Source organism: Macaca thibetana, chromosome 2 (assembly GCF_024542745.1).
Source record: "Macaca thibetana thibetana isolate TM-01 chromosome 2, ASM2454274v1, whole genome shotgun sequence".
Taxonomy (NCBI): Eukaryota; Metazoa; Chordata; class Mammalia; order Primates; family Cercopithecidae; genus Macaca; species Macaca thibetana.
The window spans coordinates 87,261,722-87,276,717 of NC_065579.1; the positions used below are offsets into that span (position 1 = coordinate 87,261,722).

General features: G+C 43.0%; 1 protein-coding gene across 2 annotated transcripts in view; it reads right to left on the bottom strand.

Annotated features, from left to right (window-relative positions):
- The window catches only part of MCF2L2 (MCF.2 cell line derived transforming sequence-like 2), a 252,899-nt gene that overhangs the window by 196,992 nt on the left and 40,911 nt on the right, over positions 1 to 14,996 (bottom strand). For both annotated transcript variants that reach the window (XM_050780177.1, XM_050780176.1), the window contains exon 3: positions 5,970 to 6,084. In XM_050780177.1, coding sequence (XP_050636134.1) covers positions 5,970 to 6,084 — 115 coding nt within the window. The remainder of the gene's footprint in view (positions 1 to 5,969; positions 6,085 to 14,996) is intronic.

The following is a 14,996-nucleotide window of genomic DNA, read 5'->3' on the forward strand; positions in this document are numbered from 1 at the left end:
TGGGAAGGTTTGTAATTCAATAGTTCCTTATGTACAGTACTATACATAATTCACAAAGAAATTCCAGGGTCACAGAAGCTCAAGAAATTGAATCTTTTTATACATTGCTTTTAAGGAAAGAAATACAGAACCATGATAGCAAAAGTAAAGGACATGGGAACAGCCCTCCCTCCGACTTTCAACTTCTGCACATTCACTACCACCTCACTTTATCTGAAAGCTAAGTCTGATTCCAAGTTCTCTTCTTCACGCCCCTCAAATGTCTGTTCCGTCTCACCACAGCTTCTCCCTATCCACTCCTAGTACAGCACTCTCACCCCTGGCTGCAATGGGGATCACCAGGGAGATGAGATACCACTGAAACCCAGGTTTCATCCCCAGAAATCCTGATTTAATTCATCTGAATTATGGTCTGGACATCTTGAATTAAAATCTCCCTAGGCAATCCTAAAATGCAGTTGAGGTTGAGAACCATTATCTTAGCATGGCTTTGATAAGAAAAAGTTTTAAAATAATCATGATGAGACCATCAAAACCAAAATGAGGCCTGAATTCCACACCTCCAACTCCACACAACCAGACTTAGAGTAATAGGATACAATCGTAAGGCTCCTAAAACCAAGCGTCTTCCATAGCTTCTCCCTCTTCCTCCTTCCCAACCTCCACCAGTCCCCAATGCCTGTCTTCTTGTCCATCCCTTCCTATCCAGTTCTCAGGCCATCATCCCTCTTCATTTTGCACCTGTCTTAATGTAGAAGCCCCTAACTGGTGTCCCTGCCTCCTTTTCCTGCTCCCTCCAATCTATCCTGCACACCATCACCAGATAAATCTGCTCCTCACTCTCCTCCTCAAACCCTCTTGCAGGAAAATGGCCTCTTCCTACTCCCTGTGCCTCAACTCCTTCACTTGGGGGTAAAGGCCTTGCCCAGTCTGTTTCCAACTCTTTCCAGCTCTCATTTCTCAATACCATCTGAAAAGCAGCCTCACTCTCTTCTGGTCAAACTGGATGCTCTGTAATTCCCCAAAGACGCTCTGTTGAAAACTTGAGACCCTGCGTTAGATAGAAATAGGAGCCAGATTGGCCAGGCGCAGTGGCTTATGCCTGTAATCCCAGCACTTTGGGAGGCTGAGGCGGATGGATCACGAGGTCAAGAGATTGAGACCATCCTGGCCAACATGGTGAAACTCTGTCTCTCCTAAAAATATAAAAATTAGCTGGGTGTGGTGGCACGTGTCTGTAATCCTGCTACTTGGGAGGATGAGGTAGGAGAATCACTTCAACCCGGGAGGCGGAGGTTGCAGTGAGCTGAGATCGTGCCACTGCACTCTAGTCTGGGCAACAAGAGGGAAACTCCATCTCAAAAAAAAAAAGAAAGAAAGAAATATAAGCCAGGTCATTTGCCGCAGACCACCTAGCTAGTGAGCAATAGGATCTGGATTTCAATCCAGGTTTGGGCTGTGTTCAAAGCTCTTCAACACTATCCTATTCTCTCTCTGGAATGCTCCCTTCTATATCTATCTGTAGAAACTGTACCATCCCTTCAAGGACATTTTGTTAGGGAGGCAGGAACCGAGGAGAGCAAAGGTGACAGAGTTTTAAGTTCAGCTCTGTCTTGAGACTAACAAGGCACATTCCTTGCCAACCATGACCCATGGTCATAAGATGTTTATGGTTGAGAAAACAGCCTAAGGATACTACAACAACAGAAAGTCCAGATGTCCCAATACCATAACAACAAATGTTTTCAAAAAATTATAGTTATGCTTTGATGTTCTCACACACTAAAATGTCAAGGATAGTTTTCTTTAAATCAATAGAATAATAAGTTTTGTCACACTGTCTGCTCATCCGCACATAGGCACAGCTTAGTTTAATCTTTATATAGACAAGACCCCAATATAAGAAAAACTTAAAGTCGATGCGTTCCTCCTTTTGCTTTCTGAGGGCGCCCTACTCTGTAACAGAGTAGTTTCTAACAAGCTTGCTTGTTTCACTGCATTTTGTGACTCACCTTGACTTCTTTCCCACATAAGATCCAAGAACCTTCTCTTAGGGGTCTGGATTGAAACGCCCTTTTCTCCTAAAGTTTTCCTTTTTTTTCTTGTCGAAGTGACTTTCTGTCTTCTGAGCTCCTATAACACTTTATTTACACATTTCACAAAATATATTGATAACAGAGTCATGTGATAAGTTTCCTGTGGTCTAAGACATTGTCTTGAGGTTTTTCAGTCCTTTACAGCATGGTACACAGCACCCTACATGCTGTGGGCTCTCACAGAGGTCTGCTGAAGAATGAGTTACTGTGGGAAGCCTTTCTGTACCTGCCCAACCCTCTCACAACGCGAGATCCTAATTAATTTCAGGCACAAAGATAACACTTCCCAACCCCAAGTATCCTGCCATTTTCCTATTCTAGCCTATCAATTCTTTTTTTATTCCATCCACGAGCCCTCTGCCACCTGTCTATACAACATTTTGCAATTGGGAAGGACTCTGGTACTGGATAACTATGTAACATATAAAAAGATGCAAATCATGACAAATAGGAGTCACAAAATGAACAAGGGTGGTTACATTCTTTGAAATCCAAAATGGAAATTAGACATAGGTCCAGGTCAAGTTGCCCTTTCAGGCCTTCTCACCCTTTGTCTCCATTTTTTGTGGAAAGGAACAAGGGGAGGGGCAGCAAGCAGTGTGAGCAAAAGCGGAAGAAGAAAGGGGAATAACTGGCCAGACAGCCACTCTTCCCCGAAAGACAAACAGCATTCTAGGAAAGGAAAATATTCCCTAGGTCACAAGCAATTGTACAAGGAGCCTACAGCAGAACAAGGAAATCCAAAACAGTAGCCCCTGTTTGATCTTCTCATCTCCATCTGTAAGATGCCTGCTTCTCACCACACAGTCCAGGGGCACTCCCTAAGCTGTCTTCAGCATGATTTGGAAAAGGCTGCAAACGCAAGATGAAAATCCTCCATTTAACTTAGCATTTGACTGTATCCCTGGGGATTAAGTAAGATTAGACATTGAGCTTAAAACAAATATAAGGAGAATGGGGACAGGGGACACTCCTCCTATTGTCTACCTCCCTGTTCACCCTCTTCCCTGCCGCTCCCACGGAAGAAGAAGTTGCTAAACTGACGGTATGTTGTCCTGAAATGCCACTGGGCCAAAGACAGAGTTCAAGTTCAACTTCTTAAAACCCAAGTTGATAACAGCTGGGGTTCCCCTCTCTGTCAGGGTCCCCCTTCTCACTATAGGAATGGAAAAACTTCACCTCTATTGTTTTAGGGTCCTGGCTGGGTCCAAGAGTTAAATCAACAAAACATAGATTAATATGAGAAAAGCATAGAAATTTATTCATAAGTGTTTTACATGGCACAGCAGCCCTCATAAAGAAATGAAGACCAAAGAATCAGTCAGAGTCAGTTACTTATATATTGGATTGAATAAAGAATAGTAAACTGTGAAAATGTGACAAATTATGTGGGGAAGCTTAAAAAATAAGAGTTTCTAACAAGGCCTGTGCAATATTCTCTAAGTGACCTTTCCTTCTAGTCCCTAGAGAGTGTCTTTCACATAGGAATTCCATCTTCTTCTCTTAAGAAACAGCACAAAAGTCGAAGTGATCTTCTTGTACCTGCTGTTTTTCAAGTGCTTTTAACTTAAATAGTCAATATGCCAGAATGGCATTTTTTAAATTTTACTTTAAGTTCTGGGATACGTGTACAGAACGTGCAGGTTTGTTACATAGGTATACATGTGCCGTGGTGGTTTGGAGCACCTATCAACCCATCATCTAGGTTTTAAGCCCTGCATGCATTAGGTATTTGTCTTAATATTCTCCCTCCCCTCACCCCCGACCTGCCAACAGGCCCCGGTGCCTGAAGTTCCCCTCCTTGTGTCCATGTGTTCTCATTGTTCAACTCCTACTTCTGAGTGAGTACATACGGTGTTTGGTTTTCTGTTCCTGTGTTTGTTTGCTGAGGATGATGGCTTCCAGCTTCATCCATGTCCCTGCAAAGGACACGAACTCATTCTTTTTTATGGCGCATAGTACAGAATAGCATATTTTAACCCCTTCATCACCCCACAACAAATACCATTTGGAATGAATCATTATCAAAACTGAAAACTGTACCAACATTAGTTCTGAGAACCAACCATACACTGGGCACTGGACTAGGGCTGCAGATTTTGAAAGAGAAAGAGAAGAAAAGCAAAGCATTTGCCCCTACTCTTAAGAAGTTCACAGTCTACTGGAAGAGGCAGAAATAATTTCCATAGACAAGTAATTTCCATAGGCAAAGGTAAACCCTGGGGTTCTGTGGAAATTTAAAAGATTCTGTGAAAACAGAACTGGGGTGAGGGAAGGTTTCATCAAAGGGATGAGGTCAGAGTTGAGGGCTGATGAATGAGTGAGAATCAGGCCTAAAAGAGAGGCAGAGGTGTCCCGCAGAGAAACACCGGAGCAAAGCCGTGAGACAGGTGTGGTGTGTTTCCCTCACAGCAACAAAGGATTTCCCACATCCTTATATCTGCATTAATAAATGGCATATGACCGTGGCAGGGAGGAGGAAAGGGGGAAATCAGTGAAATATATTTAAGTACTAACTTTGAAGAAATGCATTCAAAATAAATCCACAACTTTCTCTGAAGAAATAAGATGGGTAAAAGAAAAAACTAAAGAAAAAGGTGTAAAAGAAAAAACTAAAGAAAAAGGTGTAAAAGAAAAAACATGTTTTTCAAGCGGGTTTGGTTAAAGCAATCAACTTCCTAATCTCCACAAGTGGTATCAGACTCCAGGCGGCCTCTCAGTCACAAAGCTGCTGTTTACCTCTAAATCATAAAAGGCAGATGGCAAGCAAGCAAAATACCACACACCTGGTCACTGTGTACATTCTAAACCACACCATAGTCAAGGGAGGGGTGGGGGCTCATCAGCAATGCAAACCCATGGAGGGAAGGCCTTTCCCAACCAAGTCTTCTCGGCTAGAGGTGGACACAGCACTGCCTAAGGACAGCATTTGGACCCCGCTCTGCCCCTGTCTGTGAAATGGTGGTAACCAATGTGGACTCTGCCCACACTCCATCCCCTTGAAGACCTGGGCGCATACTGATTTAAGCGGCATAAAGAGTTGAGGCCCAGGCTGGAGCGGGTGGAAGGAGAAGATGCCAGAAAGCATTTCTATCGTGGGCTTGGCTACAAGCACAGTTTTTTTTCCCTGGCCTTGTAGTTTCCTTGCTCTGTGCCTTAGTTTCTCCATCTGACAATGACAATCACAACAATCTGCCCCTAATTTTCTTATTTAGGAGCGATAAATAACTCCTGACACAGTTGGAGGTCCTTAAACAAGGGTCCTGTGTCCTAGACAACACGACCCAGGAAGCCAGAATAGCCTCGGCTGGGCACGGTGGCTCAAGCCTGTAATCCCAGCACTTTGGGAGGCCGAGGCAGGGGGATCATTTGAGGTCAGGGGTTCGAGACCAGCCTGGCCAACATGGTGACACCCCTCTCTGCTAAAAAAAAAAAAAAAAAAAAAAAAAAGATTAGCTGGAAATTGCTCGAACCCAGGAGGCGGAGGTTGTAGTGAGCCAAGATCGTGCCACTGCACTCCAGCCTGGGCAACAAAGCAAGACTCCATCTCAAAAATAAAAAATAAAAATAAAGTAATAGCCTAAGGAACAAAGGCAACACAGCTGCTCAATCAGTTTTCCATCCACTCGACACTGTTTACTCTGTCCCTCCGGTGTGCAAACAGAGTCAAAACTGAGAATTGTTTGTCATTGTTTTCCAGTCCCTGTCCACATTCCTTGTTCGTGACTGATGGGTGACAGAAGCCAGCTGGGTTATTATGCATACCAGGGTAAACTGTGCTCATGGAAGTCTATGTCTCAACCCAGCCCTGCCACATGGGAAGGGTGGAATAAAGCCAGTGCCTAAGGCGGCAGGAGACTGTACTCAGCTCACCTGGGGATGCTAGTCAGGTAGGTCATGACATTCAGGAAGTCTTCATCTGGGATGTGTTTGAACCCCGAAAACTCTGGGAACGTGATGATGGGGGCGCCATCCTCCCCTCGGCCTCCTGTAACAAAAACAGGTGGTCAAGATGTTAGCAAAATGCTGTCACGTCGCGCCTCTGCAGGAAAGTTGGGTGAAAGAATATCAGTCACCTCTTTTCCTATCTATATTATCTCAGACTAGAATTTGGGAGAAGTTAACACAGTTATTTTGAGCAAGTCTCTCTTCTCATTCATGCTGGCTCCATGGCATTGTAAGAACTCAATTTTTGAATCGTTTGAAGAGAGTTACTGTGTAAAAGGTAATACTGATTTAATTATTCAGCATAGGTAGAATAGTAAATAATGCCAACACAAATATGTAATATTGCTCTTCATTTTTGTAGTCAGTAAATGTCAAAAGTAATATTGCATGCTGGTTAAGAGAGTTAACGCTAAAATCAGACAGCCTGGTTCAAATCTGCTTTGCCACATTGTTGCTATATGATTTTGGCCAAGATACTTAATGTGTTTCTTTCATATTTATATATATATATCTAGGTATATACATAGATATATATGTCCCATCATTTTATTATATAGGAATAATGTTTGTACCTATGTGGTAAGGTATTGTGAGAATTAAGTGACAGCACAAAGGAGAAGCACCTTAGCAGGGTGCTTATTATATAAAACTGCTCAAAAAATGGTGACCATTATTATAATTATTATTATTACAAGGAAGCAATAATCAGCTTCCCTTCAAGAATTTATAAATAGCAATTTAAGATATCCCTGTGAAAGTAAAAATATGAAAATTAACATTTAATTCAGAGCAGAGACCACCAAATTCAATAGATTCTATTTCCCAGTCCCCTTGCAGTTACGTGGAGCCATTTGACTAAGTTCTAGCCCCGCAATCCCCAAACTGTGTCACAGGTACCCAGGGAACCACAGTAAACTCATAGGAGCGCTGTGACTATTTTAAATTTTTGAGGGAAACCCAGTGATAGTTGACATCTGTTGGACACCATATGTACTACTACTAGCTAGAGGTAACTCCCAATTTCTTTTTTCTTTTTTTGAGACAGAGTCTCGCGCTGTCGCCCAGGCTTGAGTGCAGTGATGCAATCTCGGCTCACTGCAACCTCTGACTCACAGGTTCAAGCGATTCTCCTGCCTCAGCCTCCTGAGTAGCTGGGATTACAGGCATGCACCACCACACCCAGCTAATTTTTGTATTTTTAGTAGGGGCAGGGTTTCACAATGTTGGCCAGGCTGGTGTTGAACTCCCGACTTTAGGTGATCCACCCGCCTCGGCCTCCCAAAGTGCTGGAATTACAGGCATGAGCCACCACGCCCGGCCCCAGTAGTTCCCAATTTCAACATCAAATTGCATTATATTCTTGTAGATGGTGTTGCATCTTTAAAAAGCTGGGGGTTTGGTACTTGCTGGAATAAAAAGCAAAAACAGTATGAAAATCAATGTGGAACAAGACATAAAGGTGGTGATATCTGGTTTGATTGCAAGGTTTAAGATAGTTGTAGTTATTTAAGAATAAAATTGAGAGAAAAAATAATATTTTAATTTATATGTATTATTTTTTCAAACAGCTACTAAGTTGTTAGGACATAGATACATATTAAGTTGTTTGAAATGCTAGTTATTGCTTTTGGCCTTGGGGGGCCATGAAAGAAAGACTGAGATACTAAGGCGCAGAGAATTGAGAGGGTTTGGGAACCTCTGCCCTAGCCAGTGGCATAGGAGCTTAAGTTGCATGCACCTTCCAAGTGATGTCCTTGAAGAGAAACCACTTGAAGAGGAATCATGGCTCTCAAGGCAAGGCCAACTACAAATGACTGAATGTATTTAACATATCTGAGAAAGACATATCAGTGTGGGGTGTGATTAGTGGGGACTGTGTGGTTAATGAGGATGTGTGGTCAACAAAGAAACTACAGAAGAGGAGGACTCAAAGGAGCAAAGGCGGGCGGTGTACAGCTAAGGAGAGAGGGCCAGCCCACCCTGAGAGTCCAATCCATGTTACCAGTCTATCTGATGACACCACTGTAAGATCGTTCGGCCAACTCTCTGGTGCTGACTCCAAGCCTGATAAGAATCTTCTGTTTATAATCTCATTTTCCACATAAATTTGTTTCAAGAAAAGGAATGCGTCATTGAGCAAACATAAGTATATTACGTAAAGAGTAAGTTAGTGCTGTGGTTTTTCTGCACAAGTCTCTTGTGGGTGTTGTTAATATGGGTCTTAGGTGCTCAGAAACCAATTGCTGTGGAATGAAACCATGTGAGATTTGTCTGGATGGTCAGTCATCCGTCCCCAAGAGGTACCTCTTTATTAATCCTATATGTTTACTCTAAATTTCCAAAAATGAAATCTATAGATTAGATGTTTACCAAGACAAGTATGTTAAACTACCTCATTACAGTGACTGATAAGGATATTAACAGCTTTCATCTAATAATATTCTTCCTCTTTGCAGTTTCACAACTATGGGAAGTTTCAGAGAAACGTGCATTCAGAGAATTTGTGTCTTTAAAAAGCTAAATTTAGATGCATTATAACACTGTAGTAATTGCATAATCAACATTTGCTGAGGGAATGGCTAAAACATTTCAAGGAACTGAAACACGCTAAAATATTCACTAGAATGTGATTATGCCATTTAATTTTACCTTTTATTTATTATTATTATTATTAGATGGAATCTTGCTCTGTCGCCCAGGCTAGACTGCAGTGGTGCGATCTCCGCTCACTGCAACCTCCACCTCCCAGGTTCAAGCGATTCTCGTGCCTTAGCCTACCGAGTAGCTAGGATTACAGGCACACGCCACCACGCCCGGCTAATTTTTGTATTTTTAGTAGAGACGGGGTTTCACCATGTTGGCCAGGCTGGTCTCGAACTCCTGACCTCAAATGATCCATCTGCCTCGGCCTCCCAAAGTGCTGGGATTATAGGCATGAGCCACTGCACCTGGTCAATTTTACCTTTTTATAGTTGACTGTATTAAAGTTAGCCCCACCTAAATGAAAAAAGGCGACATTTTCTTCTATCTTAGTTACTACCAATACTGAACAGCAGAGAGGCCCTAAGGTTAACTGTGGACACCCACCTATTGTTGAATATTAGTCTTAAGAGGCAGAAGCATCAAGGAAACAGCTAGATTTACCACCACGGGGCAACCCACAACATGGCATCTAGTGCCACCTTCTGAGGAAACGCGGTAATGCAATAGGAAGAAAGTGATCATTCCGAAGTCCCATTCAAGGAATACAAAAAACCCCGAATTGGCCGGGCGCGGTGGCTCAAGCCTGTAATCCCAGCACTTTGGGAGGCCGAGACGGGCGGATCACGAGGTCAGGAAATCGAGACCATCCTGGCTAACACGGTGAAACCCCGTCTCTACTAAAAAGTACAAAAAACTAGCGGGGCGAGGTGGCGAGCGCCTGTAGTCCCAGCTACTCGGGAGGCTGAGCCAGGAGAATGGCGTAAACCCGGGAGGCGGAGCTTGCAGTGAGCAGAGATCCGGCCACCGCACCCCAGCCTGGGTGACAGAGCGAGACTCCGTCTCAAAAAAAAAAAAAAAAAAAAAAAAACAGCCCGAATTATTTGGTACTAAGTAAAATGATAACCTAAACTACTCCTCCTACTATGATTTTGTACCTTTTCATTAAGTGAAAAACATCTAGTTTTATTGCAGAAAACATTAAGCGCTTGGGGAACATAAGGGGATTGCTGAAAGGGCCCTGGGGATAGTTGGCAAGAAGGCTTCATACAGAGGTGAATTGAGAATACGGGAAATCCTATAGGAAGATGGCAAAGATCAATGATGGGGAAGGGTGCAAAGCATCTTCCTACTGCTCTTTGCCTTCCAATATCTATTTTCCCTTTCTCCTCCACACAAGGTTTTCACTGGGGAAATGGCAGACCCATTCCCTGGGAGGCACTTTGGAAATCTCAGGGCCTGGAATACTAAATGACCCATTCTCCGTAATAAAACAAAGAATTGCCCCACATGCTACATGACTTCCAAATGTCTTACTAGAGGCTTAATTTAAGTGAAAAATCCATTTAAAATGCTCTGAACCTAGCCTCTAACTCTGTTTTTACAAATACTCATAAAGAATTTTTATTTTATTTATTTTATTTTATTTTATTTTTTTATTTATTTATTTATTTATTTATTTATTTATTTTTGAGACGGAGTTTCACTCTTGTTGCCCAGGCTGGAGTGCAATGGCATGATCTCGGCTCACCACAACTTCCGCCTCTCGGGTTCAAGCGATTCTCCTGCCTCAGCCTCCCGAGTAGCTGGGATTACAAGCATGTGTCACCACGCCCAGCTAATTTTGTATTTTTAGTAGAGATAGAGTTTCTCCATGTTGGTCAGGCTGGTCTCTAACTCCCGACCTCAGGTGATCCCCCCACCTCAGCCTCCCAAAGTGCTGGGATTGATTACAGGCGTGAGCCACCACACCCGGCCAAGAATTTTTTTTCTTTTAATCTTAATAAAGTCACTGCAGGTATCCGATCACCCCATCACACCCCAGCATTTGCACCCATCACATTTATGGTGACTCCAAATTGAGGAGCAAGCATCTCTTTTATTATTCTCATGTAGCTAGACATGTATGTGGAAATACGTGCTATTGAAAGATATGTTACTTTACTATAATTAGTTTCCTTTGATTTCTCCTTTACATTGCAGTTCCTTATATTTTATTTTTTAATTTTTAAAAATATGAGCATAGGTAGGGGCGGCTATTCACCTAAGTTTACCCTTCCTGGGCACACAGCTACACTACATTTCCCAGATCCCATGCTGTTATGTTTGTTCAAATGACTGTGACAAGTTCAAGTCAATGGAATGTGCTGTATGCTATCTCGGAGCTGAGAATTTTAAGAAGCACTATGCTCCTTCCATGTTCTGTTAGCCTGTCTGCTCCCCGGACACACATAAGAAGAAGGCTGCAATATGCATAACAACAGTAAGCACCAAAAACTCAAAGGAGCCTTCATTCCTGAACCTCCACATGGAGAAAAGTTGTCTGCTGACCAGGAACATACATGCAGAAGTGGTAAAAGAGTAAGCACTTGGGTGCTGACGAGTTGATGGGTGCAGCACGCCAACATGGCACAGGTATACATATGTAACAAACCTGCACGTTATCCACATGTACCCTAGAACTTAAAGTATTAAAAAAAAAAAAAGAGTAAGAACTTAATTTCTGTTATGTGTGTTTTGAAACAGCCTTCGCAAAATCATGACTGAGACAGTGAAAGAGATCTAACTTAATCCACTCCATCTTGCTTCTAACCTCCAAGCTGTCCTTGTTTATTCCTGGGCGTAGGCTGAACTAAGTTTGGGAGAAATTTAGTTTATAGTTTAAACAAAGACGGTAACAGCCCTTTCCCAAAGCAGACCCCCTTCTTGCCTGGGGATTAGATTGCCTTTGTAGGACTAACATTAGCCACAAGATTAAAACTTACGGTTTAGGAGTCCTGCAGCTGGGGGCTACAAGGTTCTGACCCTCCCTGAACTGCTCCTAAGATCAGTGCTTGAGATATTTTGCAGACCCTGCACTTGATGGATCAGCTGGCACCACCCAGATCAATAAATTGGCTCATCTGATCTTGTGGCCCCCACCCAGGAACTGACTAAACACAAGAAGACAGGTCCAACTCCCTGTGATTTCATCTCTGGCCAATCAGCACTCCTGGCTCACTGGGTTTCCCCCACCCACCAAGTTATCCTTAAAAACTCTGCTCCCTGAATGCTCGGGGAGACTGATTTGAGTAATAACAAACCTCCAGTCTCCCACACAACCGGCTCTGCATGAATTACTCTTTCTCTATTGCAATTCCCCTGGCTCTGTCTGGGCAGCAGGCAAGGTCAACCCCTTGGGTGGTTACAGTTGGAGCCCTATACCCTTTGGAGTCTGTTTGTTGTAGTTGTTGAGCCCACCCTTGCAGATACAAGTTATAGTATGTATAAATTTCATGTTAGGATGGCAGAGGGCAATACAAATCTTTTGTTATAAAAAGGAGATATTCAGTCAAACATGACTGAGAACCTTCCCTCTCACCTGCACTACCGAATCCAACAGCCGCTAGACACATGTGACTATGAAGCACCTGAAATGTAACCAGTCCAAACTGAGATATGCTGTAAGTATATAATGCGAACTAGATTTCAAAGATTTAGAATAAAAAGGTAAAATCTCAATAATGTTAAATATTGAGTACATGTGAAAATATTATTTCAGATATGGGTAATTTTAAAATATATTATTAAAATTCATTGTATCCATTTATTTTAACCTTTTTAATATGGTTACTATAAAATTTTAAAGTACACGTGTGGGCCACACTGTATGTCTATTAAACAGTCCTGCTCTAGATATCACCCTTGGTTCTCACCGCCCAGGTTTCAAGTCACTAGCTCCATAGGTAAGTTAGGAGTTGGGGCTCTGATCTCTTCCTTGGTTTGACATTCTCCATTGTTTCAGGTAGGAGTCCCCCACTCACCCCTGGGAGCCCTACCCGCCACCAAACCTGGGGTTCATTGGTGTGTATGAGGGGAAACTGGGGACTCTACAAGCCTAAGAGTATTGAGCAGTTGATTTCTTCATCAATTACTTTCAAAAGGATTCAAGCTGCCACAAGACAGAGGCAGAGAAAGGGAGCAAAGAGGGAGAGAAAGTGAAAGAGAGAGATTCAGACACAGTAATTCCAAGTGGGAAACAACCATCAAGATAAAGCTAAAAGGACAATTCCTTATAATTAAAGGAAAGGAGCTGTGGCAATGTTGATAAATGGCTAATTCACTCCCAATCCCCTTTTCCCTGACCACCATCTCCTGTGGCAGTTAGAAAGCTAAATGCTTGCCTTCTGAGATTCTCTTGCTGCCAGGGAATGGCTGTGTGACATAATTCTAGAATAAGACATAAGCAGAAGGCAGCCAAGAGTTTCTACAAACGGAACTGAAGAAGCCAGCATTTTCCTTCTCCTTCTTCCTGCTTTGGACACTGACCTGATGTCTGGAATTGCAGCAGCCACCTTGAATCAAGAGTTGACAAGTAAGAAGAAAACATCAAGAGAATCATAAAGATGTCAACCTTAATGTCATCGAGCCTCTGATCCAATACCAAGAGTTTCTATCTTCAGACCTCGTTATGCAGTTTAAAAAACAAACCAACAAGTCTCAGAGGTTAAGTTCCCTGGTAGTCAGATACCATGCTGAGCACTTTTCTTCTTACAGATGAAAAACCGAGGTTCAGAGCCACCTACTGGTTGTGTTGGAATGTGAACCCAGAATTGTCTGAGTCCAAAGCCCAGAATGTTTCCACCACACTAACCAGGTTATACTCTCGTTTCCTAGCTAAGCTCTGAATTTAGAAATATCCCAAGTTCACTGTGAACATGCAGGTGTCTTCCAATGTCAGAGCTCCCAGAGGCCCCAGCCCCGGTCAATATCCAATTCTCGCTGGTGGCCCTGCCCACAGGCTTCAAGGCTGCAAACCATTGGGCCACAAATCTGGGTCAGGCTTCATGTAATGAGCCTCTGCTCTTCTACCAGCCGTGGGAACACATGCACAGTTCAGCAGACTAGGCAGCTAGAGCTGCATTGAGGAAAAGGCTCTATCTTCTCCTTCACAGCTTTGCTGGTTGACAGGGCCTCTGGCTCCTTCCAGAGATCAATGAAATTGGTAGAAAATTTTGTAGGGAAAATATTTACCTTACTTGCCTGAATCAGGAAAAGGAAACTGCTGCGAGTTGGGGCTGAGACTGCAGCTCTTAGGCTACCACAGCCATGGGAAAAGACCTAATTAGAGAGATTTCTGTTTTACAACAACTGTACTGGCCCCCACAACAGCCTCCTTGCTGACACCTGCTGTTTCTGCCAGAAAAAGAGAGATGGTTAAAGATGAAAAGCAGGCCTCTGATTCCAAACAAAGTGCTGACTCAGAGAGACCCACGGCTGCCGCTATTCCTGCAGGCTTGCAAGGCTGTAATTACTATCACAGCGAATCCATGCTTCTCCTTCATAAGAAAGGCAAATTTGGGCTGGACGTGCTGGCTCACGCCTGTAATCCCAGCACTTTGGGAGACTGAGATGGAAAGATTGTTTGAGCCCAGGAGTTCCAGACCAGCCTGGGCAACATGGCAAAACCCCATCTCTTCAAAAAATTTAAAAATTAGCTGGGCATGATGGTGTGCGCCAGTGCCTGCCTGTAGTCTCAGTTACTCAGGAGGCTGAGGTAGGAGGATCACTTGAGCCTGAGAGGTCAAGGCTGCAGTGAGCCAAGACTGTGCCACTGCACCCCAGCCTGGGCAATAAAGCGAGACCATGTCTCAAAAAAAAAAAAAAAAAAAAAAAAAAAAGGAAAAGAGAAGAAAAAAAGAAGACAAACTTAAATGACAAAAGAAACTCAGAATCGAAGGGTTATCTTTATTATGGTCAAAGTAACTTCCTAAAGCAGAAGTGTATTCTGTGCCCAGTGTGTGTTTCCACAGTTCTCTGTTCTACGTTAAGGAGTGACAATCCTCTCTATTCCTAATCAATGGTGGCATTGTATACCATAGTTATGTGAGCATGACTTCAGTTCCTTATAAAAACTATCTTACTTGTAATAGAACCCCAAAATAAACATTTTATAGAACTATAAAAATGTATCAGCAAAAAAGAGAAACACTTATTTAGCACTATAAAAGATATCGGAAAAAAAGAGAAACACTTATTTAGCAGTTGCAATACCAAGCATTTTTCATACATTATGTCATTTAATCCTCAAAATTACTGGCTGGGTGTGGTGGCTCACGCCTGTAATCCCAGCGCTTTAAGAGGCTGAGGCAGGTGGACCACCTGAGGTCAGGAGTTCAGGACCGGCCTGGCCAACATGGTGAAACCCCGTCTCTACAAAAACACAAAAATTAGCCAGGCATGATGGCGGGTCCCTATAATCCCAGCAACTCA